The sequence below is a fragment of the Pempheris klunzingeri genome, chromosome 19 (assembly GCF_042242105.1).
Source record: "Pempheris klunzingeri isolate RE-2024b chromosome 19, fPemKlu1.hap1, whole genome shotgun sequence".
Classification (NCBI taxonomy): Eukaryota; Metazoa; Chordata; class Actinopteri; order Acropomatiformes; family Pempheridae; genus Pempheris; species Pempheris klunzingeri.
Window position 1 is genome coordinate 5,389,875 of NC_092030.1, and position 21,839 is coordinate 5,411,713.

Genomic DNA, 21,839 nt, shown 5'->3' on the forward strand with positions numbered 1-21,839 from the left:
TCATAACATCTTCCCAATTTTCTACCTTTTTTGGATTTCTTTAAATGAAAAATTTGAAAGTCAAAGTAATTTTCTTTTCATGGTGCGCAGAAACCAGGTAAATTCTATTCCATTGTCAAGTTTGCAGATGACACTGTAGTGACTGGCTGGATCACCCACAAGGATGAGAAGGCCTACCTGGTGGAGGACCTATGGTACTATAGCACAAAGCCAACAACCTCTTACTACAAATGACTGCAAAACCAAGGAGCTAGTTGTGAATTCTGGGAAGAAGCATCACACAAACCACACATCCCCGAGGAATGAAGCAACATTTGTAGACAGGGTGAGCACACTTAGGAAATTAGTGTGCTTCTCCTGTCAGGGCATGTCAAGACCAGATGCCCTGTGGAGAGTGGTGTACCATCTGATCTACACTCTCCACACTGCAGGACTTACACACAGAAAGGTGCATAACCAGTGGTAGTATGGTTATGAATGATCTTCACCATCCTAGCAATAGACCTTTCCAGCTTGTATGCTTAAACACTTCTACAACCACAAGTTCAACACAGGCTTAGAAAAAGTGAGACATCTGTATATCCTCTGCCTTGTCTAGCACACTGTCCTCTCTCAATGTGAGAGAGGACAGTCTGCTCATCAATGCTCACAATGGCTTAACAGACGTACAGCAAAGATATCCTTGGAGGCAGATAAACTATAGAAAAATCTCTTGGCATCTAACATCGCAATGTTCAGACATACTGTGCACTGAGCTATTATGAGGGTTTGTATTAAGCATTGAACGTTTGGAAAATGCTTCATTTTAACCATTGTGTTTTCAAAGCAAGAAATATGCTTGACTTTGAGTACTCTAAACTAATATAGCTACACACTCTAACTAAAGTTCTTGATTTTAAAGATATTCTGGCATTTATCAACACAATCTCTCATATGTAAACCAAAAATATTTGAAAATACCACAGCGAGATTGTCTGACATGGGCTCTGAAATGAAAAGGGGCTGTTTTTCTGTTCTGCTCCACGTCTGGTGCAAACCCGAGCACCCGTTTGCTCTCATAATCCTCTGACTTTTGGCTGTTACTAGAGAACAAGAGGATTTAATGGCAATTGGCTAACTAATGAAAATACTTTAAAAATGGCTTTGGAGAGGAGCCACGGGGAGGCAGGAAGGAGATTGACCTGTATACAATGGAGGAGTTGGCCTTCGCCAGCCAGCTCTGTTGCTTGCTTAATCTGGAAATTAGCAAGTATTAAGTAATCATGATCAAAACATACAGTCAGTTACTATGAGCAGCTGGTAAAATAAACAAAGTGACAATATACATCTTGCTGTAGGTATAAAGGAATTCTATAAACTTTTATATTTTGCACTTGCATTTATGGTAGCAATTCAAATATGATGATAAAGGCTTCAATAGCCTGGAAATTTTTGCTTTAGGTACCTTGAAAGTGCTTGAAAAGTGCTGGAATCTTTTTTAAAAAGCTGCATGAACCCTGTACTATACGACTGTGTCTATGTTCAAATCCAATCACTCTCTTTTCCCACATCTTCTGAGGCGAAGTTGGAAACTGAGCAGCACAGGGGCTCTGCTTTTGTCATGCTGGCTCCCTGCAGATCTTCTCGTCTCAGCTGTAGAGAGGAGCTGATGGAGTGACCTAAGCTAACACTCAGCTTCTCTGAATCCGAATCAGGTTTATTTCCAAGTAAGTTCTCACATTACAAGGAATTTTGCTTGATATATTGGTGAGTAATCAAGAAACATAAATAGAAAAAAATAAAAATCCAAATTTAAAATAGAGATGTCTTACAATAAAGAAAAGTGTACCCTTTATCTGTTATAAATGGAAGAGATAGATAAGCAATAAGAGGTGTCTCTACATTCAACACTCCAATATTGCACTGACAAGTCAAATATTGCACAGATGCCTCAAATATTGTGTGGGTGAGCAGATAGCTCACAGAGTGAGTTAGATATTGAAGCCTCCCAACCGTCATGTTTCCTTGGCGAGGACAGTGTCATGATCCTCTGAGTTTTGTTAAGTTACAGTTTTGTCTCGTCTCATGTTGTCCTGTCATTTCCGGTTTTTAATTTGAAGTAACCCTGTCTCCCTCTCGTTTCAGATGTCTTTAGTTCCTGTCCTTATGTGTCCCGCCGTCTGTGATTGTCCAGCCCCTCCCTGATTGTTTCCACCTTGTTCCCCATTACCTTGTGTATATATAGTCTGCGCTTAGTGCATTTAGTGTCTTTAAACATTCCTCTGTCCCCACTTCTCTTCTTTTTCTGACCTTAGCTGTCCAACTATGGCTGTGAACCAGGCCTTGCTGTTGTGCCTCACTGTGGTGCCTGATGGTGCACAGCTGTCCTCACAGAAGCTGATGTAGAACGTCCGGTATCGATCCACGCAACCATGTCTCCGCGAAGCATAGAACAAAGAATAAAGAAAAGTCTCTGTTCTTAACCCAATAGTAGCTGACGTTTGTTTCAAAGTGAATGCATGTTAGAGTGAAAATATTCTCGGATGTTGCGCAATGTCCGTGCTGATGGAGACACATTGGTGCACAGACCCACCTATCTCCTACAGCATTTCACTGTGTGTGCAAAGGTGAGCGCACTTTTACTGGTTTCTATGCTTGTTTTGCTGCTTTGGATAAAAAATGACTCCATTCTCTTCATTTCATTTTTCTATTGCTGACTTTGTGATTTTTACATGGGAAATTAAATGAATGTGTCTGACGAACTGTAATGACTCGCTGAATGAATTGGCCAATAACAAATTATAGTGGAAAGAAAAGGTCACCTTAAATTATGGAGTTCATTATAAAAAAAAAAAAGTTCATGTGTATTATTTCTGTGGTCAGAGACAGTTCAATCAATCATCATTTTATAAGCACGAGTAGCTCATTAGCAAAGTCGCACAAGGGAGCCAACGGTCTTGTTTGCTATTTCATTTAGAACGGGGTAAAAATCTGCACCAGGAAGTCTTCATGTTTGTGTTCAGTCTAAAATATTGGTAATGCCTCTGATGTGAGAACATGTCACTCACTTTTGGCTTTGTATCCTTTTGACACTGACTCAGTAAACATCTTTATGTAGAATCAAAATCTCTCTTTGCTGACTTAATGAAATTCACTTCAGACCCGTCTTGATGCGATACATTGCATTTCTATGATTAAGTATGATAGAATTGTTGTAAACACTTTTATTATTCCATTATTTCTACTGGACAGTATTTTGGCCACTGGGTGCAGGAGTGGATTTTTGGCATCAGTAAGAGAGAAAGATGTAAATTAAAATAGACTCAATGTAATGATCATGATAAAAACCTTTTTAGATGATTAATTGTGTTCTGTTTGGATGGATATTGGAACAATGTCATTTTATTAGAGATAATACAGAAATCAGTCAACTGAAATTAAGCCCCCCAAACAGGCAATTGTTAATTCACAACCCAATGCTGCTGTTGGTGGTTGTGCGATTTGTATACTGTATGCTGTGTCTACAGTAATTGCTTTTGACCATGCAGAATGGTTGGTGAGTAGAAAATATTGAATATTGACAGCAGTGTTACAGCTGATGGATAGATAAACTGAACCACATACAAAATGGCAGTTCATTGGGGAACCTTTTAAATTAAATACTGCAAATACCAAAAAAATCACATTCTAGTTCCAATACATAATAACCAAGCACACAGCTTGGTTAATATATCTTGCTAGTGTGCTCCACTGAGTGGTGTACCATTCTAACAGAACTTATTACTTTTAATCATGCAACCTTAAGTTCTTCAGGGTCAGCTGTACAGATTGAGGGGATTGGTAGAATATGGTCAACTTTGTATTTAAGGATAGAGGATGGGTTTTTCCAATGCTCTTCATCATATTGAGAATTGTTTTGAAAAGTGGCATCAAACAGCCATTCAAAAAAATTTACACTTTGGATTCATTGTTCACAGCAAGCACTGTGGACACTTGTGTTGGCTTTATATTAGCCTCACTACAACCTCATACAAACATTAAGTCTAATATTAGGTAATTGGTTGGACACATCACCTTCCTGTTTGCTGTTTGTAGAAGTAGGCTAACACACACTTTTAAGTACGCAACCCAAATGTTAGGGTGGAGGTTATGGTTCAAGTAGCTTTAAAACAGGCTTTAAGGTTAACACTTCAAGGTTACGATTAGGGGATCAAACAACTTTGGTTAAGGTCATTAATTTTACAGGACTAAAAACTAACTCAGGGCATCAGTGTCTTTGACTCCATTTGCACCTGTCAGATTTTTTAGCTGTCATTTCTCAAAAATGCTAAATTTAAATACACCCATGAAGCATTTGAGACATACTGAAACCCGCTTAAGTGGTTTGAGTCTGGCCAGAATTATAAAAGTTGTAGATTCAACCATCTCTCCAACCAATATTAGTTTTATTAAAGGAAAAGGAAAAAAGGCTCCAGCAGTATACATGTACAGGCATGAAGGTGCACTGAGCTACTGTAGTGCTTCTCTGATCCCTGATCAGTTTAACCTCTGAATCATCTGTGTGGGTGAGAGAGCACTGATCAGTATAGTTGAGGGAGCAACACGAGTGAAAGCCTGTGAAGATTTTTAGACTTTTGTCTCACTTACTTCCATTGTAGTTCATAAATACGATTCAAATACAAGTTGTTAGCTAGCAAACTAAACTGCTACAGAGCAGATGCTATTTTCCTCTGGCCAGTTTTGGCTGTTACAAATCCAACTAAGCTGGAGTGGAGCCGACTCTGATTTGCATGTATCCCTGGAAAACCAAGACAACTGTACTGATCATATTTGTGATCTGGCCAACAGAGACACATGCTGTATTTGTGGCTTAGTGTATTACATCCCCTCTGTGTTTTAGCCCCAATACGAGACAGTTGAAATGATCTGTGTTTCCTCATCTCTTTCATTCAATTTTCTCACATTGTGAACTGAGCATTTGTATTTGAAGACAAAGGCGAAAACTTTCTGAAATCAAAGGAGACCAGGTTCAGAGTGAATGCCTCTTTCAGTTGTGTTGAAAAAGGGGGAAATTACTCATACACTTTCCCACCCCCAAATCTTAAAAAAAAAAAAAAACCTCTGACCTTTTTGATGAAAAAGCTGCCTGTCAAAAGGATCATGGTTGGATTGTATCAATTATGTCATGAAACTGTCTCCCTATTTGATGGTACATAATTTTTATTTCAGTATAGCAAAAATAGATGTGTCAGTTTTAATGTTTTGTGTAACTGTGAGGGCCATGATTCCTCATTAGATTTCCAGTTTAGATAAGATGAAATTTAACACATCATAAAACTAATATTACACAAAATTAGATGTCACTACTGCTTGGTGGGGTCATGTCATGAAACTCGAAATGCATTCTCATATAACAGGACTGGCTGAGCACTCGTATTAATCCAACAAAACACAAATACAGTTTTGCATTTTGGCTACTAGGCCTCCAGTTTCTACTTCTCTAGCCAAAAAGACAAGCATGTTTAATTAAGTTGTATTTTTTCAATTTTCTTTAATTTGATTAATCCATTTGCTTAATTTCGGACGGAGCTCTGTCATGCTGAAGCAGCACCAGTAACAAAAATGTGTTTAATGTCTTTAGGGACCAGTGGAAACTTTTACAAATTTTTTGTCTTTCTATCCTGTTTCCATGTTCCAAATCAGCTGTGACTTTCTGATATAAAAGGACTTGATCCTGAAGAACTTCAAAATAGCTGCAGGAGACATCTTTTTCATCTCCCTCCCCTTCCCACTGGAGTGGCTGTTGACACTTGCCAGAGGGTGCAATTGTGCAATTAGCACTCCTACTGCAACTACTAGTGACAGTGTCATACTCAGCTGTTCATAAATAACAGGCATAATGTGACATTTAGCAGAAAATGAAATGCAAATGATACCATGATCCTGAATGTGATGCCTTGAACTTTTCAAGCACCCTGGTGTAAAAACACTATCAGCATGCCACTGAATCCTAGTCTATTACCATGGGAAAGCTTAAAATTGGAAAGTCTGAGTAGACATGTTAACCAAAAAAAAAATACAACAACAATGGACACACTGATACTATTAAGTATAAAATAAACTACACCTAAACATCTACATGTGTGGTGCTAGCAGATACACGCCTTGTGTGGAGTAATGGGCTGTTAAAGTTCGGGATGGGTAAACTCTTAAAGGGTTTCTCACATCATCAGTTTTTATATGAAGTAATTAAAGGAGAGAAAAATCAATTTGGTGGAATTATGTGAAAGAAGAAACATATATTTAATCAGGAAGTCGTACAAAAGGGCTGATAAACTGTGGCAAAATAACCAGAACTGGATCATAGTGCATGTTTGATAACTCCAAACCAATGATTAGCTGTCACAGAGACACTGGATATCATGCAGTTTTCTAAAAGTCTTGTGAAATTGTTTCAGCTTTACCACTCAACGCTAGAATGTCTATTCCAGACCATTCTACTGTACATACTGTTTATTAGGTTGCGTTCCTACTGTTTTGTTCATTTTGTCTATGTTTCATCCCTTTTCTCTGTCACCGGTGTATCAATCATTCTATATATTAGTTCATCTTTAAAAATCTCTCTATGCACTTCTGTCTGGGTAGATGCATTGTACTTGTATTTACTATGTACAATGTCAATAAAGTTAATTCAGTCCAATCTAATTATAGAATAGTCACACTTAACTCTATCTATAAGCACTATATAAAAATGAATGGTTCATAATGCAATATTAAGCATTACAGTGCTCTTGTAAACCACATTCATTTGGGCATGACCAGTTAATGAATGTCCGATAACATGTTTAGTAAAGTTGTAATTTAATATAAAAACTGCTTTACATATGTGAAAGCAGTTAACTCTGGCTAACTCTTTATCATGCTTTTTCATTATGAACTATTATAACGACAGGCTAATCTATAATCTGTGAAGGATTTGTGCATGTGCATAATCATTTATTGACTGCTTTTTCTGCACTATAAAAGTGTAGTGAGCTATTATTCAGAGGGTTAAACTAAGTGTTACCAGCATACCATAGTAGTACTATAGTAAGCCAGTTTTAGAACAGTCCAAATAGAGTGTAATAATATATAACCAACTGTATTTCATACTTCTTAACATAGGACTGATATTTTCATGTGGTGTATTCTGTCTTGGCCTGATGACATAATGCACAGTGTAATAATATGTATGACAATGTGTTGATGGTCTTTCTCTCTACATTGTTTTCCCTTTGTTACAATGGCATATCATGTAAACTTTTTAAACTTTAATCAGGGGTTACTCTAAGTAGAAAAGCAACTTTATGCTGTACAGAGTTCTACAAAAAGAAGTGGACTTTGTGGCTGGCTGTGGCTGCTGCCTGATTCCAGCGAATGAATATTATGCCTAAAGGGCACCATTCAAAAATATGTGATCTTCACAAATGTCTCTGCTCTTTTCTGAAAACCGCACTTTAATAATTCAAACATTTGCAGAAAAAGAGCTGAAGCCTTGGAAAATTAATATTAATGTGACAAGAGGAAAAAGAACATGCACATACAGGACATTTCCGGCCAAAAAGAACTACTTGCAGCAAAACAAAAAAAACACGAAAAACAATCAAGGGAAGACAAGACCATGAAATATTGCACAGCAGTTTCTATAATTTATGATTCTAATAATACTAACCAATTATGATGAATCACTCCACAAAAAATTGCCAGTTTTGTGTCATAAACTTGGTGCTGTAGATAATTTTATAAAATGATCACGGACAAGCAAAATATGGTCTGTCTGACTAAGTCATCTTTATATATTTCCTTGATAGCAAAACAAACAGTGCTGTAAAATATTACACTGCATTAAATTGCAGTATCACAAAGAGCCCTTGCTGTCCAAATTATGAAAGCACATAATCTCTGCTTAACTTCAGACGGGCCCAATCTCTACAGAAGAGGGTCAGTATGTCTGGCTGAGTCAGTTTTGTCTTAGTCCATCACAGTTAAGGTAAAGTGGTCATTGCTGTAAGTCTCCTTATGGAGCTGCAGGCCTGCTCTCTCAGCATCGAGGTGATTTCATGGTGCTTCATGCATGATTGAACTTTGACGCAAGTAGCATTTTGAATGACACGTCGCCTCCTCCTTCCTTCTTTTGAGTCAAGCTGATTTCCTGCAGGCTTCATTTCCTGCACCAACAGTTGGCTCACAGTTGGGGACAAAAATTTCAAATGAGTAATCAAAGGTGCTACAAGGAAGCTTAAAAAAGACGAATGGGTTGATGGGAGTATAAACTCATACCCTTTGCAAATAAAACATGACACTAAGGTTCTAACTAGTGATTATTTTTGCTAGCAATTTTGATTATTTTCTAATAATCATTTAGTGCATTGGTTCCCAATGTGGATTTCAGAACTCCTCAGAGGGTTCATTATCAGGGTTTCTAAAATCCAACAGAATAAATCCAACAGGACAATAACAGGGTGATAAAGAGAAAACAACATAGTTCTGCTACTGCTAGAAATGTATTAACAAATATTGGAGTGATTGTCATGATTGACATTCGTGTCCCCCCAGGTTGAACTGTAATCCCTTCACTTCTCCTCTAGCGCCATCTTTGGATAAGAGTTTCAGTTTTTCCAAGTCTTGGGTTTATGACCAAATACCTGCTAAACTAATGACATTCCAATCAGGTGCGTTTTGCATTTAGGGCTAATTTCTTAATGTCAGCATGCTAACACGCTAAACTAAGATGGTAATCGCGGTAAATACTAGTCTGCTCAACATCAGCATGAAAGCGTCGTCACTGTGATCGTGTCTTTGGTAGCATTTAGCTCAAAGCCGTGCTGTGTCTGAGCACAGTCATACAGAGCTGCTAGCGTGGCCGTAGGCTTAGTCTTGTCTACTTTAACATCCAAGTGAAGTGACAAGGGGCAAAATGAGGTTCTGACTGGAAAAGATAGATTTAGATTTTTTAATACATGACATAATCAGTCCTATCAGTCCTCATGTTGGCAGTGAAGTGATACCTTGTTAAGTGACAAAAGTGAAAGAAATGGGGGGAAAAAAATCCACAGTCCTGGTTTGTTAAAAATTCTATTTTTACAGTTCAGCTGAAGCTAATATGCAGCTTCAGGATACTGCCACTTCAGAGGGGTATCTTCATCCTGGTATTTGTGCGTAGATTTATTTCCAGTGTTTTTTTGTTTTTTTTCCCCGCAATACAACAGAAGGTAACCTTCCACCTGAGGAAACACTGTCCAAAGAAACATAAGTACTGCTTAAAAGAGTGCAACACTGAGACACAAACTTGATCTGACTGACTCAGACTGCTTATGCCTCATTTTAGCTTAGGATAAAACGTGGACTGTGCTTGATCAATCAATTGATCTATGAAATGTCAGAAAATGGTGAAATAAGTCAATCACGATTTCCCAAAGCCGAAGGAAACTTGTCTTCACATTGATTGTTTTGTCACACGAATAGATAAATCACAAACAGTGAACCCAAAAGACTAGAGGAGAACAGATTAGATTGGCTAAACATTTAAATTCAACTATCTGAATATCATTCCTTGGGGCATCCTGGTGGCGGCATAGGGTATTTAAGATGCTGATCATGTAATTGCAATGTCCCCATTTTGAGCCAGGACCAGGCAGCCAGGGACCTTTGTTGCATGTCACATCACATCTTTCTCTGGCGTTGCCATTTCCTGCCTGGGCTAGAACTTTTGTACAGTGGTGCAGTGTGTTGGCTACCTGGCTTGTTTGCAAGTGCTGGTTGTGTTTTTGTAAAGTGGTGCAGTGTGTTGGCTGCTTGGCTTGTTTGCTAGTGCTGGTTGTGTTTTTGTAAAGTGGTGCAGTGTGTTGGCTGCCTGGCTTGTTTTCTATTGCTGGATTTCTTTTTTCCCCCTCTGCTCCGTATGCTTGCATTTGAAAGCCTGGAAACAGCAAATGTTTGGCATTTTTTGATGAATGACTTTTGAATCAAAACTGTTAATTATTTTTCCGTTCATTACTTTAGCATTATATTACATGTTCACTAACTTCTATCAAGCTTATTAAAGTAAACTAAAACTTATAAAATATAGAAAACCAAGAAGATATACATGAAATATCAATTGTTTTAATCTTTGTCAATGTGGTTATATTTCTCAACACTGCAGGATGAAGAGGAATTGGTGCACACTTTTATTGAGGATGGGATCTTTACAACTGCCTTCGCAAAGTGTGGTGTTTATACAGTGATGCCAATGCTAAACGTCTTTAATCTTGCCCCAGACAAATACCCCCCCCCCACTCTGCTTCCCATGTGTAAAGTTGAATGAATGCACTTCATAAATAGTGAGCATGTGTAAGCAGGTGTGTTGTTTATATTAATTACACTTAGACCTTGCAGTGTACAAATGCTGGTTACCCCTATATCCATCCAGTATGTGCACACTTCCCTATGTGTATGGATTTGTGCCGGCTTTGTAGTTATAAAGACTGTGGCGGAATAAGATGTTTGCATGTTTTTGACAGAACAAGTGAAGGTGGGTGGGTTGATGTTACTGTTATCAGAGGATGAAGAACACAGTGACTGCCAAAGCCTGTGGCAAGAGGAAAAGGGGAGCAGGTAGGAGATTATAAAATTCAATTTAGGGCAATAGAGGGGGTGGATCTTTTATATAAGGTACCGCTGAGCTGCTTTCCCCTATTCTAAGACACAAACACACATGCATACACACACTTTCGAAAATCTGCTGTAGAATCTTCCCTCTCTGTGTTTTTGTTGTGATATCCAGTAAAACAGAAGATCCCTATTTGTCTTAGCTGCAGGGCCAAGCCAAGCTCCTGATGCTGCTAATAATACACCACTCACTGGGGTCTGAGTTGAGTATGTATGACTGTACTTCTGCATGTGAGAAGAAGGGAGGAGCGCCTTGGGCTAAAGAGCCACGTTTACAACATTTCAGTACATGCATCATCATCCAGCTCAGCCTCTGCAGGGAGGAGTTCTTTTGAAGATCACTCTGCAATCGAGGGAAGAGGGCATGAAATTGCCCCTCTGAGATAGTTAAGAGGTTGTTGTACTGAATAAATGGAAATACTTCTCACCAAGGGGTTTGTCGGCATTGTTGTCCGAGCAGCTGTTCTCACCGTCCGCACATTCAAATGAAGATAAACGGAGATGTTTTCGGTTTTTCTCTGTTTTGTCAACCAGAAAAACATTTGAGCCAAGCAGTAATGAACATGTATCTTTCCCTCATTAGCCTCCCATTGCCATTAATAGCGGTTCATTTATTGGCTGACAGGAGCAGCATGATCTCGCTCCCACTCGAGGTGCAACACCCTGGGAGTTTAGAAACTGAATTGAGCGGACACAGAAAGCATTCTACAAACTATAAAAACCTCTTAATAATTCAATTTTATAAAACTCTATTTTGCTTGATCACAGAAATGATGAATTTAATAATTCAAGACCAGAGAGGATTTCATGATGCCCACATTAAAAGCTGCTGTTTCTGCGCCTGGAAGGCAGAAGTGTGTGTGGGGGGGGGGGGGGGGGGGGGGGGGGGGGGGGGGAAGCACCAGAGCAAATGACTTGACTGGAATCTGGAATATGAAACCTACTGTATATTCATTGAAATCTCGCTCCGCGGTGCACGCCTGCTTGCACTTAAGCTCTTAATGGTTTCTTAAAACTGATGAGGTAAAGGGGACAGGGAGCAGAAAATGAAAGTGTTCTTCTAAATGTTTTTTGGAGGAACGCCTGTCAAGTGGAACGGAACTGGAGGGGGAAATTAGCCAGGGGACATGTGAAGTGAGTGCTGTGGCTGGCTGTGTGACATCCTTCTCTCTTCAAAGCTGTCTAGGAAGGGAGGGGCACAGTATCTCAGAGAGGCAGGGAGTGCTTGAGGAAAAGACCACAGAGAGACAGTGAACTTGCAAATCTGCTTTTTCTGTCTCTCACAGGAGCCAATCACAACCTCACTTACCTAGTGCTGAATTCTTAGAGTGTTTTAGTGATTGTTTATACCATTTAAGCATTTCTGAGTCCTTTCAAAGCCGAACATCCTTTAGTTAATTGCAACCATTTATCTTACAGATAAACAAAGACTGGGGTTGGGCATCTTTGGGAGTTTATCAATACTGCAATTGATACCTCTACTGCTGAGCAGAACTCTTATCAATACTCCTTGATTCAAATGAGAGTCAAATTAAGAGCAGCAGTATTCAATGTCTTTATTTATTCATTTTTCATAAAGTGTCCATGTCGTATTATTGTTTACAAGGAGATACGGAGATTTAGTGTGTGATTTAGTCTCCTAACAAATGTTATACATGTATTATTACATGTTGAATACTCAATTCTGATCAATTACTGAACTGTATGCTTTTTATTTCTGTATAACAGCCCATTGCTATGGATGCAGTTCTGATAGAGGAAGCGATAAAATCATTTCTAAGTCGATGTTTTGGGTCAAAGTAGGGATTTCTTTACTATGACATAGTATAGCGAGACTGTCAGTATTGCAAAGCGATCTCCAAACAGGGTGATGAAAGACCTGTGTCATGCTGAAGGGGTTTGTTTTGCAGTAATGCCTGGCTCTCTGTACATCATCCCTTATATCTATTGTAACTACTGTCGTTCCTCAAAATTACAAATTACAAGATTGCATGATTGCACAGCTCAAGTGATGTAGCCTCTTAGCGGTCGTAGTAATTATGACTTTTGTCCGTCAAGGAGGAAGTTGGGTGAAGTAGATGTAGAACTTGAAAGTCCGTCTAGGGGGCAGGACGTGGTGAATGAATGGGTCAGCTAAACACAGGACTTTGCCATGGGAGGTCACTGTTTGTTCCCTGACCATAAGCACACGGTTATTAGTGTAACCATGATGACGAAAAGCCTCCTAATCTTAATGAGGTAGTTATTAGTTAGATGACTAACTAATTTAAGTTAATCAAGTTGTTTTCTAACCATAACCAGACAGTTATTTTAGCCCTAAACCTCCATGTTTGTGCCTAAATCAATGACAACTAATGTTGTCATGCCAATGGCTATAACATGTCATTCAGGAAGGCAGTTACAAATGATGTATTTTGCTGTTTCATTTGGAGGACAGCATTTATCTGGGAGAGTTATCAAAGTAAGCAAAATGCACTTTTTAATGCCTTTTCAATCTCTCAAAGTAGGTGTGTGAAAACAAATATTAGATTTTGGCTCCTCTTCTCTACAGTTCACTTCGTGTTGAACATGTGACCTCCTTAAGCCTCTCAGCAGGCTGCAGGTCCCGCCTACTGAAAACTTAAAACCGCCTCGCTGTCTGCCATTGTTGTTACCACACTTTAAAGAGACTGAAGCTAAAATGAATTGGGGGAGGAAGAAAATAACAAGATGCAGTATATGCAAGGTATAAGAATTAGAATTATGTGTTTTTGCTACATATTGCAATAAAGCCACTGTCACATAAAACCATTCCATAATCTGACAGTGAGAATGCAGCCTAAGTCAAAACCTCTTACAAAAAGCTCCATTTGCAGGAGGAATATGTGCCAGCTTTGAATATGACCCATGTTATTTTAAAAGTAATAATAACAAACAGTGCTTTTAAATGTAATTGTGGTTGGATATCATTGAAGAACTGAATATGTCAAGAATACAATGCCTTGAATCATGTTTTGTCCCCCACAGGTCCCAATGCAGCTACTTTCTAAAGATATTTTTATCTGAAAACAACACTTTTTTTTACGACTAACCTAGTTCATCAGCCTATAAAACACACCCCACTGTCTTTTATCAGATCATGGAAGAAATGGAAACAGTACAACAGAATTAAGCCTCACCATAATACCATCATATATACCTAATGAATATACCTACCACTAATTATAAGTATATTTTAAACCTCACATATCTGTATTTTCGTTGTTTTGACTGATTAGACCCCGTCTAATGACTGTTTGGGCGTGTACACACCATGCTTGATTGACAGATTTTCTGCCTCAGGAAAGGGGTCGGACAACTTGCACATGCATTCAAACCACGACAGCAGATCAAGGGACAAAACAAGCAAATGGCCTGATGGCATACCCCCCACTGCTAGCACCATGGTCACAGCAGATAAATGAAAGTGTAGCTATTTTTACCATGTTACATAATTAGTTGAACTGGTCATTTACACTGGAAAAAAGACATTCACCTCTTTTACTTATGTGGATATTTTGGCAATTTTCACAATTCCAATTCTCGGTGTCTTCTGATTAAAATCAGAAAATTGAATTGATTCGAGAAACTGAAACCTATTTACTTGAGCACACTGTGTGCAAAACGTTTCAATCATGTTTTTGGTCAACTGAAATGCAATATGCAATATAACAGGCAGTTCAGCAAACTGATCTTGATGAACCTCACCAAACATGTTGATCTACAATCTGTGGAGCAAGAAAAAAAAGCAGTGTTTGCGTATATTTTTATATCTCCGGCTTTGTAGTATGCCCTCTATGCTGCAAGGCTAGTAACAGGAAAAACCATCATTATCCACACATTTGTACAGATGTAGGTCTTTAAAATTGGAACAGACTGTGAGCCGAGTTATTTTTTTGGTATAAAAAAGTTTGGTCAAGCTGTCGTGTGTGTGTGTTCGCAAATGTGTGTGTGTGTGTGTGTGTGTGTGTGTGCTGGTTTTGCTGGCTTGTTTGTTAGTGCTGGAGTTCGATGATCCGCTCGCTAACATTCGTCTCTGGGCGATGATGTACTCTCATCTTGCAAAGCTACTTATCAACTCCTTAAATCCAAACACTGGCCTTCTTTGAAGATTAACAGCGCTAATTTTGGAATCTTTGAATTGATGCAGAATCACACAAGACAAGAATCTAAATTCTTCTTTAAATGCACTTTTTCCTTCAATCCCACTTGTTAAAACTGTTGTTGATTATGTAAGTTAAATGTCACTATTAAAGTGATGAATTGTTGAGCCTTACCAGACAATGTAGACTCCTTTTTAATAACGGATTGTATCAGTGGTAGTATTGAATTCGCCAGATCTGATGGCTTTCTCAGTAACTCTTTCTTGAGATGATTTGAGCTGCATTTCCCTTTCACCTGCTTGCATTTGCAGTCTGTACAACTGATGTGAATGTGGCATCACTGAATGGATTTTAGTGATCTCAGCAAACCCCCGATACGGCTGCATCCAACGTGAGCAGAAGTCTTTTCAGTAAATGATAGCACACCTGTCTGGTCTTAAAGGATGGAAACTTCAAACTTGAAAGCTCCCTGTGAACCCAAAGTGAAAGAGACAGTGAACTGTTTGCTGCTGGTCTCTGACACCATTCTGTGCCAGTTTTGACAATACCTCACTGAATCCTAGCCACAGCATAGTAAATGTGTTGTGTTGGCTTTTGTTCTTCCACATTGCCATCCTCAGGGGCTGCTGGTGCTGCACAGCCAGCCGGCCAGCAAGATGGCACTTTCATCAAACCAGGCTCATGCCAGCTTCTCAATTATTAAACGCCTGAAATAAGCAACAGTGTAGAACACCCCAACGGTAGTCTGTAGGCACCTGTCAGTGATGTTGAAAAGGAGAGATTGTTTTTGAGATGATGAGATTTGGATTAGTGTTATGTGGCGAGAGACAATACACTGATGCTGATTGCTACGGAAACGCTTGCAGTGTTAGACGGGAGAATTAGAACACCCCTTTTGTTTTGTAGCAAACTGCAGTCAAACTGCATATTGATGCCAGATGTACGACTAACATCAGGCACAGGAGTGTACATACCACTGCCTAAGCCTGGGTCTCAACTCCCTGGTCCTGTTTTTAGAACCCAAAATAAATCTGCATGTCATAATGCGAATTTGTTTATGACAAACTGTGTTATATTTAACATAGAGCATGGCAGCAGCATCAAATTGATTATACATAAATGACAGGTTTGGAACATATCTAATGTGTTTATTGTTCTTTAAAAATACATCAAAAAGACATCTTTTTTTTTTAAACATTCTACAAAGCAGCTAACTTGGATGTGACAGACTAATTTGGAATGTAAACAATCACAGTATGATTTTTTTTTTTTTTAGCCAAGTCCCAGTAGGACTGTCAAGAAGAACTAAATAACTCTGTGAATTCAAAGAGACATGGAATATCCTTCTCCAACATCCATGGAGGTCACCGAATAATGGGTCAGAGTTGTTAATAAGTATAAATAAATAAACGTCCTACACAGCACAAACCTACATTTTCAACGTTAAAGCAGGCTCAGCAATTTTTTGTGAGCCCACATATCAAGCAACGGATACAGACATTTCGGTTCTTTTCTCAGCTCACTGCACAAGCCTCTGATTCCTTTATTCTGAGAAAACACTGCAACCACATTTTTAATCTCCAGAGAGTAACACAGCATTGGGGCAAGTGTTTCTGAGCATGCTCAGGGACCCAGTTCTGTGTTTACAAAAGCAAAGGTATCATACTTTGATGTATTTTTGATTGTGTTTGTTTTTTGATGACAATAGAATTCTATGGCAAATGCAAAATCAAGTTGAGGCCCATCTTGTGGCACAAAAGTGAGTTTTCTTTAGCAAACATGACAAATTTCTTAGCATAAAAAAATCTCAACTTCAAAACCCTGCCATGGAGACATGAGCTACACTTCAAACTGAAGATTTAAGTCTGTGGAATTTCTGAAAGGAGTCAAAACTTTCCTTTCCTTATTGGCTTTAGATTTTACATTGGTTTTGCCCCTTAATCATCAGTGGACTGCACCATTTGAAACTCTCCTTCACTCACAGATAGCACCAAGGGGACGGCCCCGGTCACTGACTGCTTGATTAGTTACAGTCTTAATAATTTATATGAACACAGACTGTAAGCACAAGTTGCAGTTTCATTTATGGAAATCTCACAGTAAGGCAGGATAGAACACGTATCTTCTTTCAGTTGTGCATTGTGAAGCCCCAGAAATAAATCTGGTGCCCAATCATAGCCTTTTAAAATGTCTCATCCATTACATGTAATCATGATCCAACAAACTATTTCGCTATAGCTGCAAATGTTTTGATAAAAGTAATCTTGCTCTATTGTCACTGTTCTTTTGAACAACAATAACGAGTGAATAATGAGTAATAATTTGCCTTGTACAAAATGTAGGATTTGGAAAACTCCATTACTAAGGTAGTCATTTTGTGTTTATTTGCCTTTATTTAGTTATTTATTACCTTGACTTACAACATTTTGACATTTTTATTTTGCTTATTTGTTTGTATTCAAGGTGGTGGTCACTTTAACTTTCTATGTTATTGTAACACCAGAATTTCCCCCCGGGGATCAATAAAGTATTTATATATATCTATTTTTCATTTGAAGTATTTTCATTTCAAGTATTTGTCATTCAAATTGCAAATATTTTTTTACTGTCCCTTTACTATAATGAGCTATATAAATTGTAGCTATATACATTTAGCTATATACATTGTAGCTACATACATTTAGTCCAAAGTTCAGAATGTAAATTTTTCAGCATTAAAGGTTTTGAGTCTCTGTTGCTACCATAACTTTCTGTAACTAAAGAATAAATTATTATTTGGGGTGGTATCATGCCCCTTAGTGTTAGATATATTGCTTTCTCTTTTGTTTAGTTGTTACATTTTGAAAGAATATCTAGCAAACAGATTTTTTTATTGAACGTTTTAAACTCTGTCAAGCCCATTGTTGAATCTTGTATACACCCATTGTTCTAAAAGCTTCATGAGTTTTCAGGTGGGTGATTGTAATTACCCTGATTTACAAATATAATCCTTATCACAGCGGATGGATCCACATTTAAGATATATCATAAGCTTTGGGATAAACGTAATGCCTCACTTCTATGCAGATTGCCATGAGTCTCCCCACACAACTGAGGAAGTTTGCACTCTTCCGCACAAACCCGGGTTAACATTGAAGGGCAGGTACACATGCATATAAGAGACCATGCACATCACACACTTTAGTCACCTTTAATGGATATTCAACCTTGTGATTAGCAAACTAACATATTCCACTCTTTAGATGTGTTGAGGGCCTCTTAAGCAGTTCCTTGCTCTTTGCTAATTGCTAAGTCTGTCAAATCCAGATCAATTACCATGTAACCCATCCACCCTTGCTTTAAAGTTTGGACCAAGTGTTGTGTCTTTTAAATAGATGTAAGGCAATTTGGATATAAATGTAAGATATAAATGTGAAATATACATTCTGACAGAAATAAGTTCTGTGGACACATATTAATGTGCCTGACACCCTCCATCTCTACCCCACCCTCAACCTTCAACCCTCCCACTGAACACACACAGGTACACACACACACACACACACACACACACACACACACACAGTATAAACAAGCATTCACACTTTGCAACAAATTGCTTAACGCATGTATGAGCCATGCCATGCTGATGTGAAGTGGTGTCTACAAAATAGTTAGACAGTGTCCAATTACTCAGGATCCCTTAAAGTCACTAAACCATAAAAACACATTTGCAAAAGTGTAGCTTTAGATGAATACTGTGTTTTAGTAATTGGTGCCACATTCAATTAACCTCAGAGAACACAAATTCAGTATTGTGTTACTGTTATAATGTGCTCCTCTGAACCAGTGTTGTAGATTGCTTCCCCTGGATCAGATTAATTTTTAAAGTTTTAAATGTTTCACTTTTCTTTATCCTAAGTAAAACCTGAATAATTGGAGACCTCCAACATCTGAGGTAAAGCGTGTTTTGAACAAAGAGTCAAGGGTGCTTAGCTGTGATTCAGTGTCTTTTTACAGGGCATACTTGATAAAGGATTTACCTCTCTGTTGAGCCTTTGTATTTTGATTTTGAGTTTTTATTTTTAGGCTGATGCGATGGGTCATACCTCACACTCCCTGGAGCCAGAAATTGTGCAAGTGCAGGAACCAGTGCCATTGCCTAGCACCTCCAATGCCTCTGGTGTGGCAGCAGGGTTGTAGCTCATGTAATACTCTTGGAGCTGGGTGCTCAGGTTCTGCTCTGGCTCTGGACTCTTTTTGCGACGCTTCCGCCCCACCATGGATCGCTGTTGCAGCAACCTGGTTGCACCTGGATAGCGCCGCCACAACACATAGATAATTGTCAAGAATAGGGACATGGTGAAGAAGAGTGCCACGCTGCCCACCACCACTTTGTGCAGAGTCATGTGCTCTATCTCTGGGGGTGGGATGACAGTGGGTCGAGTACGAGAAATTGAGTCTCTTGGGTCTTTGCTCATATGCACTGGAAAAGTAGGATGAGGAATAGGTCGAGGTCTGAATGGTGGGAGAGGACCAAAGGTGTTGGTTGGTGGCATAGGTGGAGAACTTGTAGGAGCAAAGGTTGGTTCAGCGGTGGCTTCAGAAATGAGCTCCGACATTGGTGAAGGTGTTTCAGTCAGAATGTAATCAGTTTCTTCACAAATACCATGGTTCCTTGTGGCTTCCATCATTTTTTCTCCCTGGAGATACTTTGGGCTGCTGCATATCATAGTGGTGTCTTTACTGCCCCGGAAATGTCTTAACCAAGCCACAAGTGGGCATATGCCAGTTCCACAATCCCATATGTTTCCAGCAAGGCTGATGGAGGTCAGTGAGATCCATGCTGACACCGCCTCCTGAGACACATTGGACAGTTTGTTGGATTCAAGGTTGAGGACTTGAAGGTTGGGCAAACAGTGAAACACAGCTGGGTCCAGCGTCTGGATTTCATTTCCAGACAGATCAAGCTTCTGCAGTGTATACCAAGTCCATGGAAGGCCCTGGTTGACCACCCTAATGCGGTTCCACTGCAGATAGAGTGATCTCAGGTTGGCTAGGCGTGGAAAAAGAAAAAAGTTGATCCGTGAGAACTGGTTGTGTTCAAGATGCAACTCCATCAGCTTCTGTAGCCCCAAAAAGGTGGTGCGTGTAAGAGCCTTTATTCGATTGTAGCCCAAATCCAGAAACTCCAAACTTCGGCACTCCAGGAATGCACGAATTGGGATGTTTGAGAGTCCATTTGACCGTAGGTGTAGGTTTTGTAGTTTTCGTAAGCCATGAAATTGACCTGGCTGCAGAATTTCCAATTTGTTGTAGGATAAGTCCAGACTGCGGAGATTGGGAATTCCATGGAATGTTGAATTGTGCAGGGACGTGATCCTGTTGGAGCTCAATATTAGCTCTTTCAGCCTGCGGACCCCCTGGAATGCACGACTGTCAACTGCTGAAATCTGATTGTGGTCCAAGTATATCCAGAGAAGCTGGCTGAGGTGAGCAAATTGATACGGTAGAAGGGTATGCAGCTCATTGTAGCGCAGGGAGAGGCCTTGGCAGCCCACTGAGACATTTTCTGGGACATCTAAGAAGCCAGCTGAATCACAATGGACAGTTTTCCCCTCACATCGGCAACTATTGGGGCAAGTGCGTTCACCAAAGCTGAACAACAGGGGAGCCCGTAAGAGGAGGAGGAGAGGAAATAGGAGGTGTGCCAATCGTCCGTCACACAGCTTAGGACCTATCAGAAAATATAAGATGGAGAGTGACAGAGAGAAGAGAGGAGTTAAAAGACTTTACTGAAGATCAGATCACTTTTTTAACGTCATTTGCAAGTGGACAAATAAAAAATGTAGCATCCTCTGTCAAGAAAAAAGGTTTCTCAAGTTTTCCAACAGAATTACAATGTGAGAAGTCATTTCAAATTCTTTGTTAAATACTACTATAAGAGATGAGTCACAAGAATGGGAAAATTTGATGAAAAACTCTGAGGTGATTTAAATAAAATAATGACAATTATTAAAAATACTTTTTGAAAATCACTTCTACAGTCACGCAAACAGAATAATGGCTCTTTGTAAGAATAGTTTTCTGGTCCCTATTTTTAAAGCAGTTGTAGTAAGAATCAAAATCTGTACTTTCCATATCCTCCTTTTTAATGTTCCTATAAGCACAGGTCGCAACACTGGTTTCAGCAAAAGTTACTGAGATGTTTGTCTGCTCAAACAAATTCATATACTGAACATGGACATGGAAAAGGTTGATGAACATCTGAGCAAAAAAAAATCTGTTATGGGTTAAGACAAGGAGAGACTCACTGCCTAACTAAAAAAAACTAAAATTCTAAGGTAGTATTCTCCATTTTTAGAAGTTTTCACAATCCTACACTGATATCGGTTTGTTAGAAAGGTAACTGGGGTAATGGCAGTGCTGCTGTCCCAACAAGGGTCAATATTTCAGCACCATGACCTTTTTATACAGATTTTTCAGATTCTTTCACCAAATTGCAGAAACATAAAGATCCTCCCTGCAAAAAGTTTGTAGGATTCCATGCCCCTCTTCTTCAGATCCAATCTAAAAAATCCTCTGCATGATGCAGCCTGTAGTTTTAGGTAACTCAAGACCTGAACTCCTTATGTGATGAAGGAATTTTTATTTTGCTTCCTGTCCTGTTCACTAAAAATGACAGTGTGTCAAATACTGGTAACATCCACCTCTATATTGATGACAAAATTGTTATTAACAAGCTGCAGTTGAAATCTGCAGTCCAAAGTGCATTTCAAAGCAAATTTTCAAAGCTTGTTTTAAATGCAGCCCTCTCCTTTTAACTAAACTAACTAACTAACTGGGACAGATAATCTCAATCAAAAGTTTTCACTCTTGAAGGACCTTGTATTAAGTGAGTCTTTATATATTAACATCTTGTCATCTGGATCAATGACAACCTTGACCTTTACAATCCATGCAAATACAATAACTCTAAAGGTCTTGCTTTACTGGTGTTTGAGGGTGCTTATATCCATCAATCTAGAACTCAAACTCTCTTTTTCTATGTAGTCCTACAGTTATAGGACA

The 21,839-nt window shown here is 39.0% G+C and overlaps 1 protein-coding gene across 1 annotated transcript in view; it reads right to left on the reverse strand.

The window, feature by feature from the left end:
* lrrtm4l1 (leucine rich repeat transmembrane neuronal 4 like 1) overlaps positions 1-21,839 on the reverse strand; it is a 41,803-nt gene that overhangs the window by 7,497 nt on the left and 12,467 nt on the right. Inside the window, exon 2 of the mRNA XM_070850514.1 lies at positions 18,878-20,505. Within this exon, the coding sequence (XP_070706615.1) occupies positions 18,878-20,505 (1,628 nt within the window). The remainder of the gene's footprint in view (positions 1-18,877; positions 20,506-21,839) is intronic.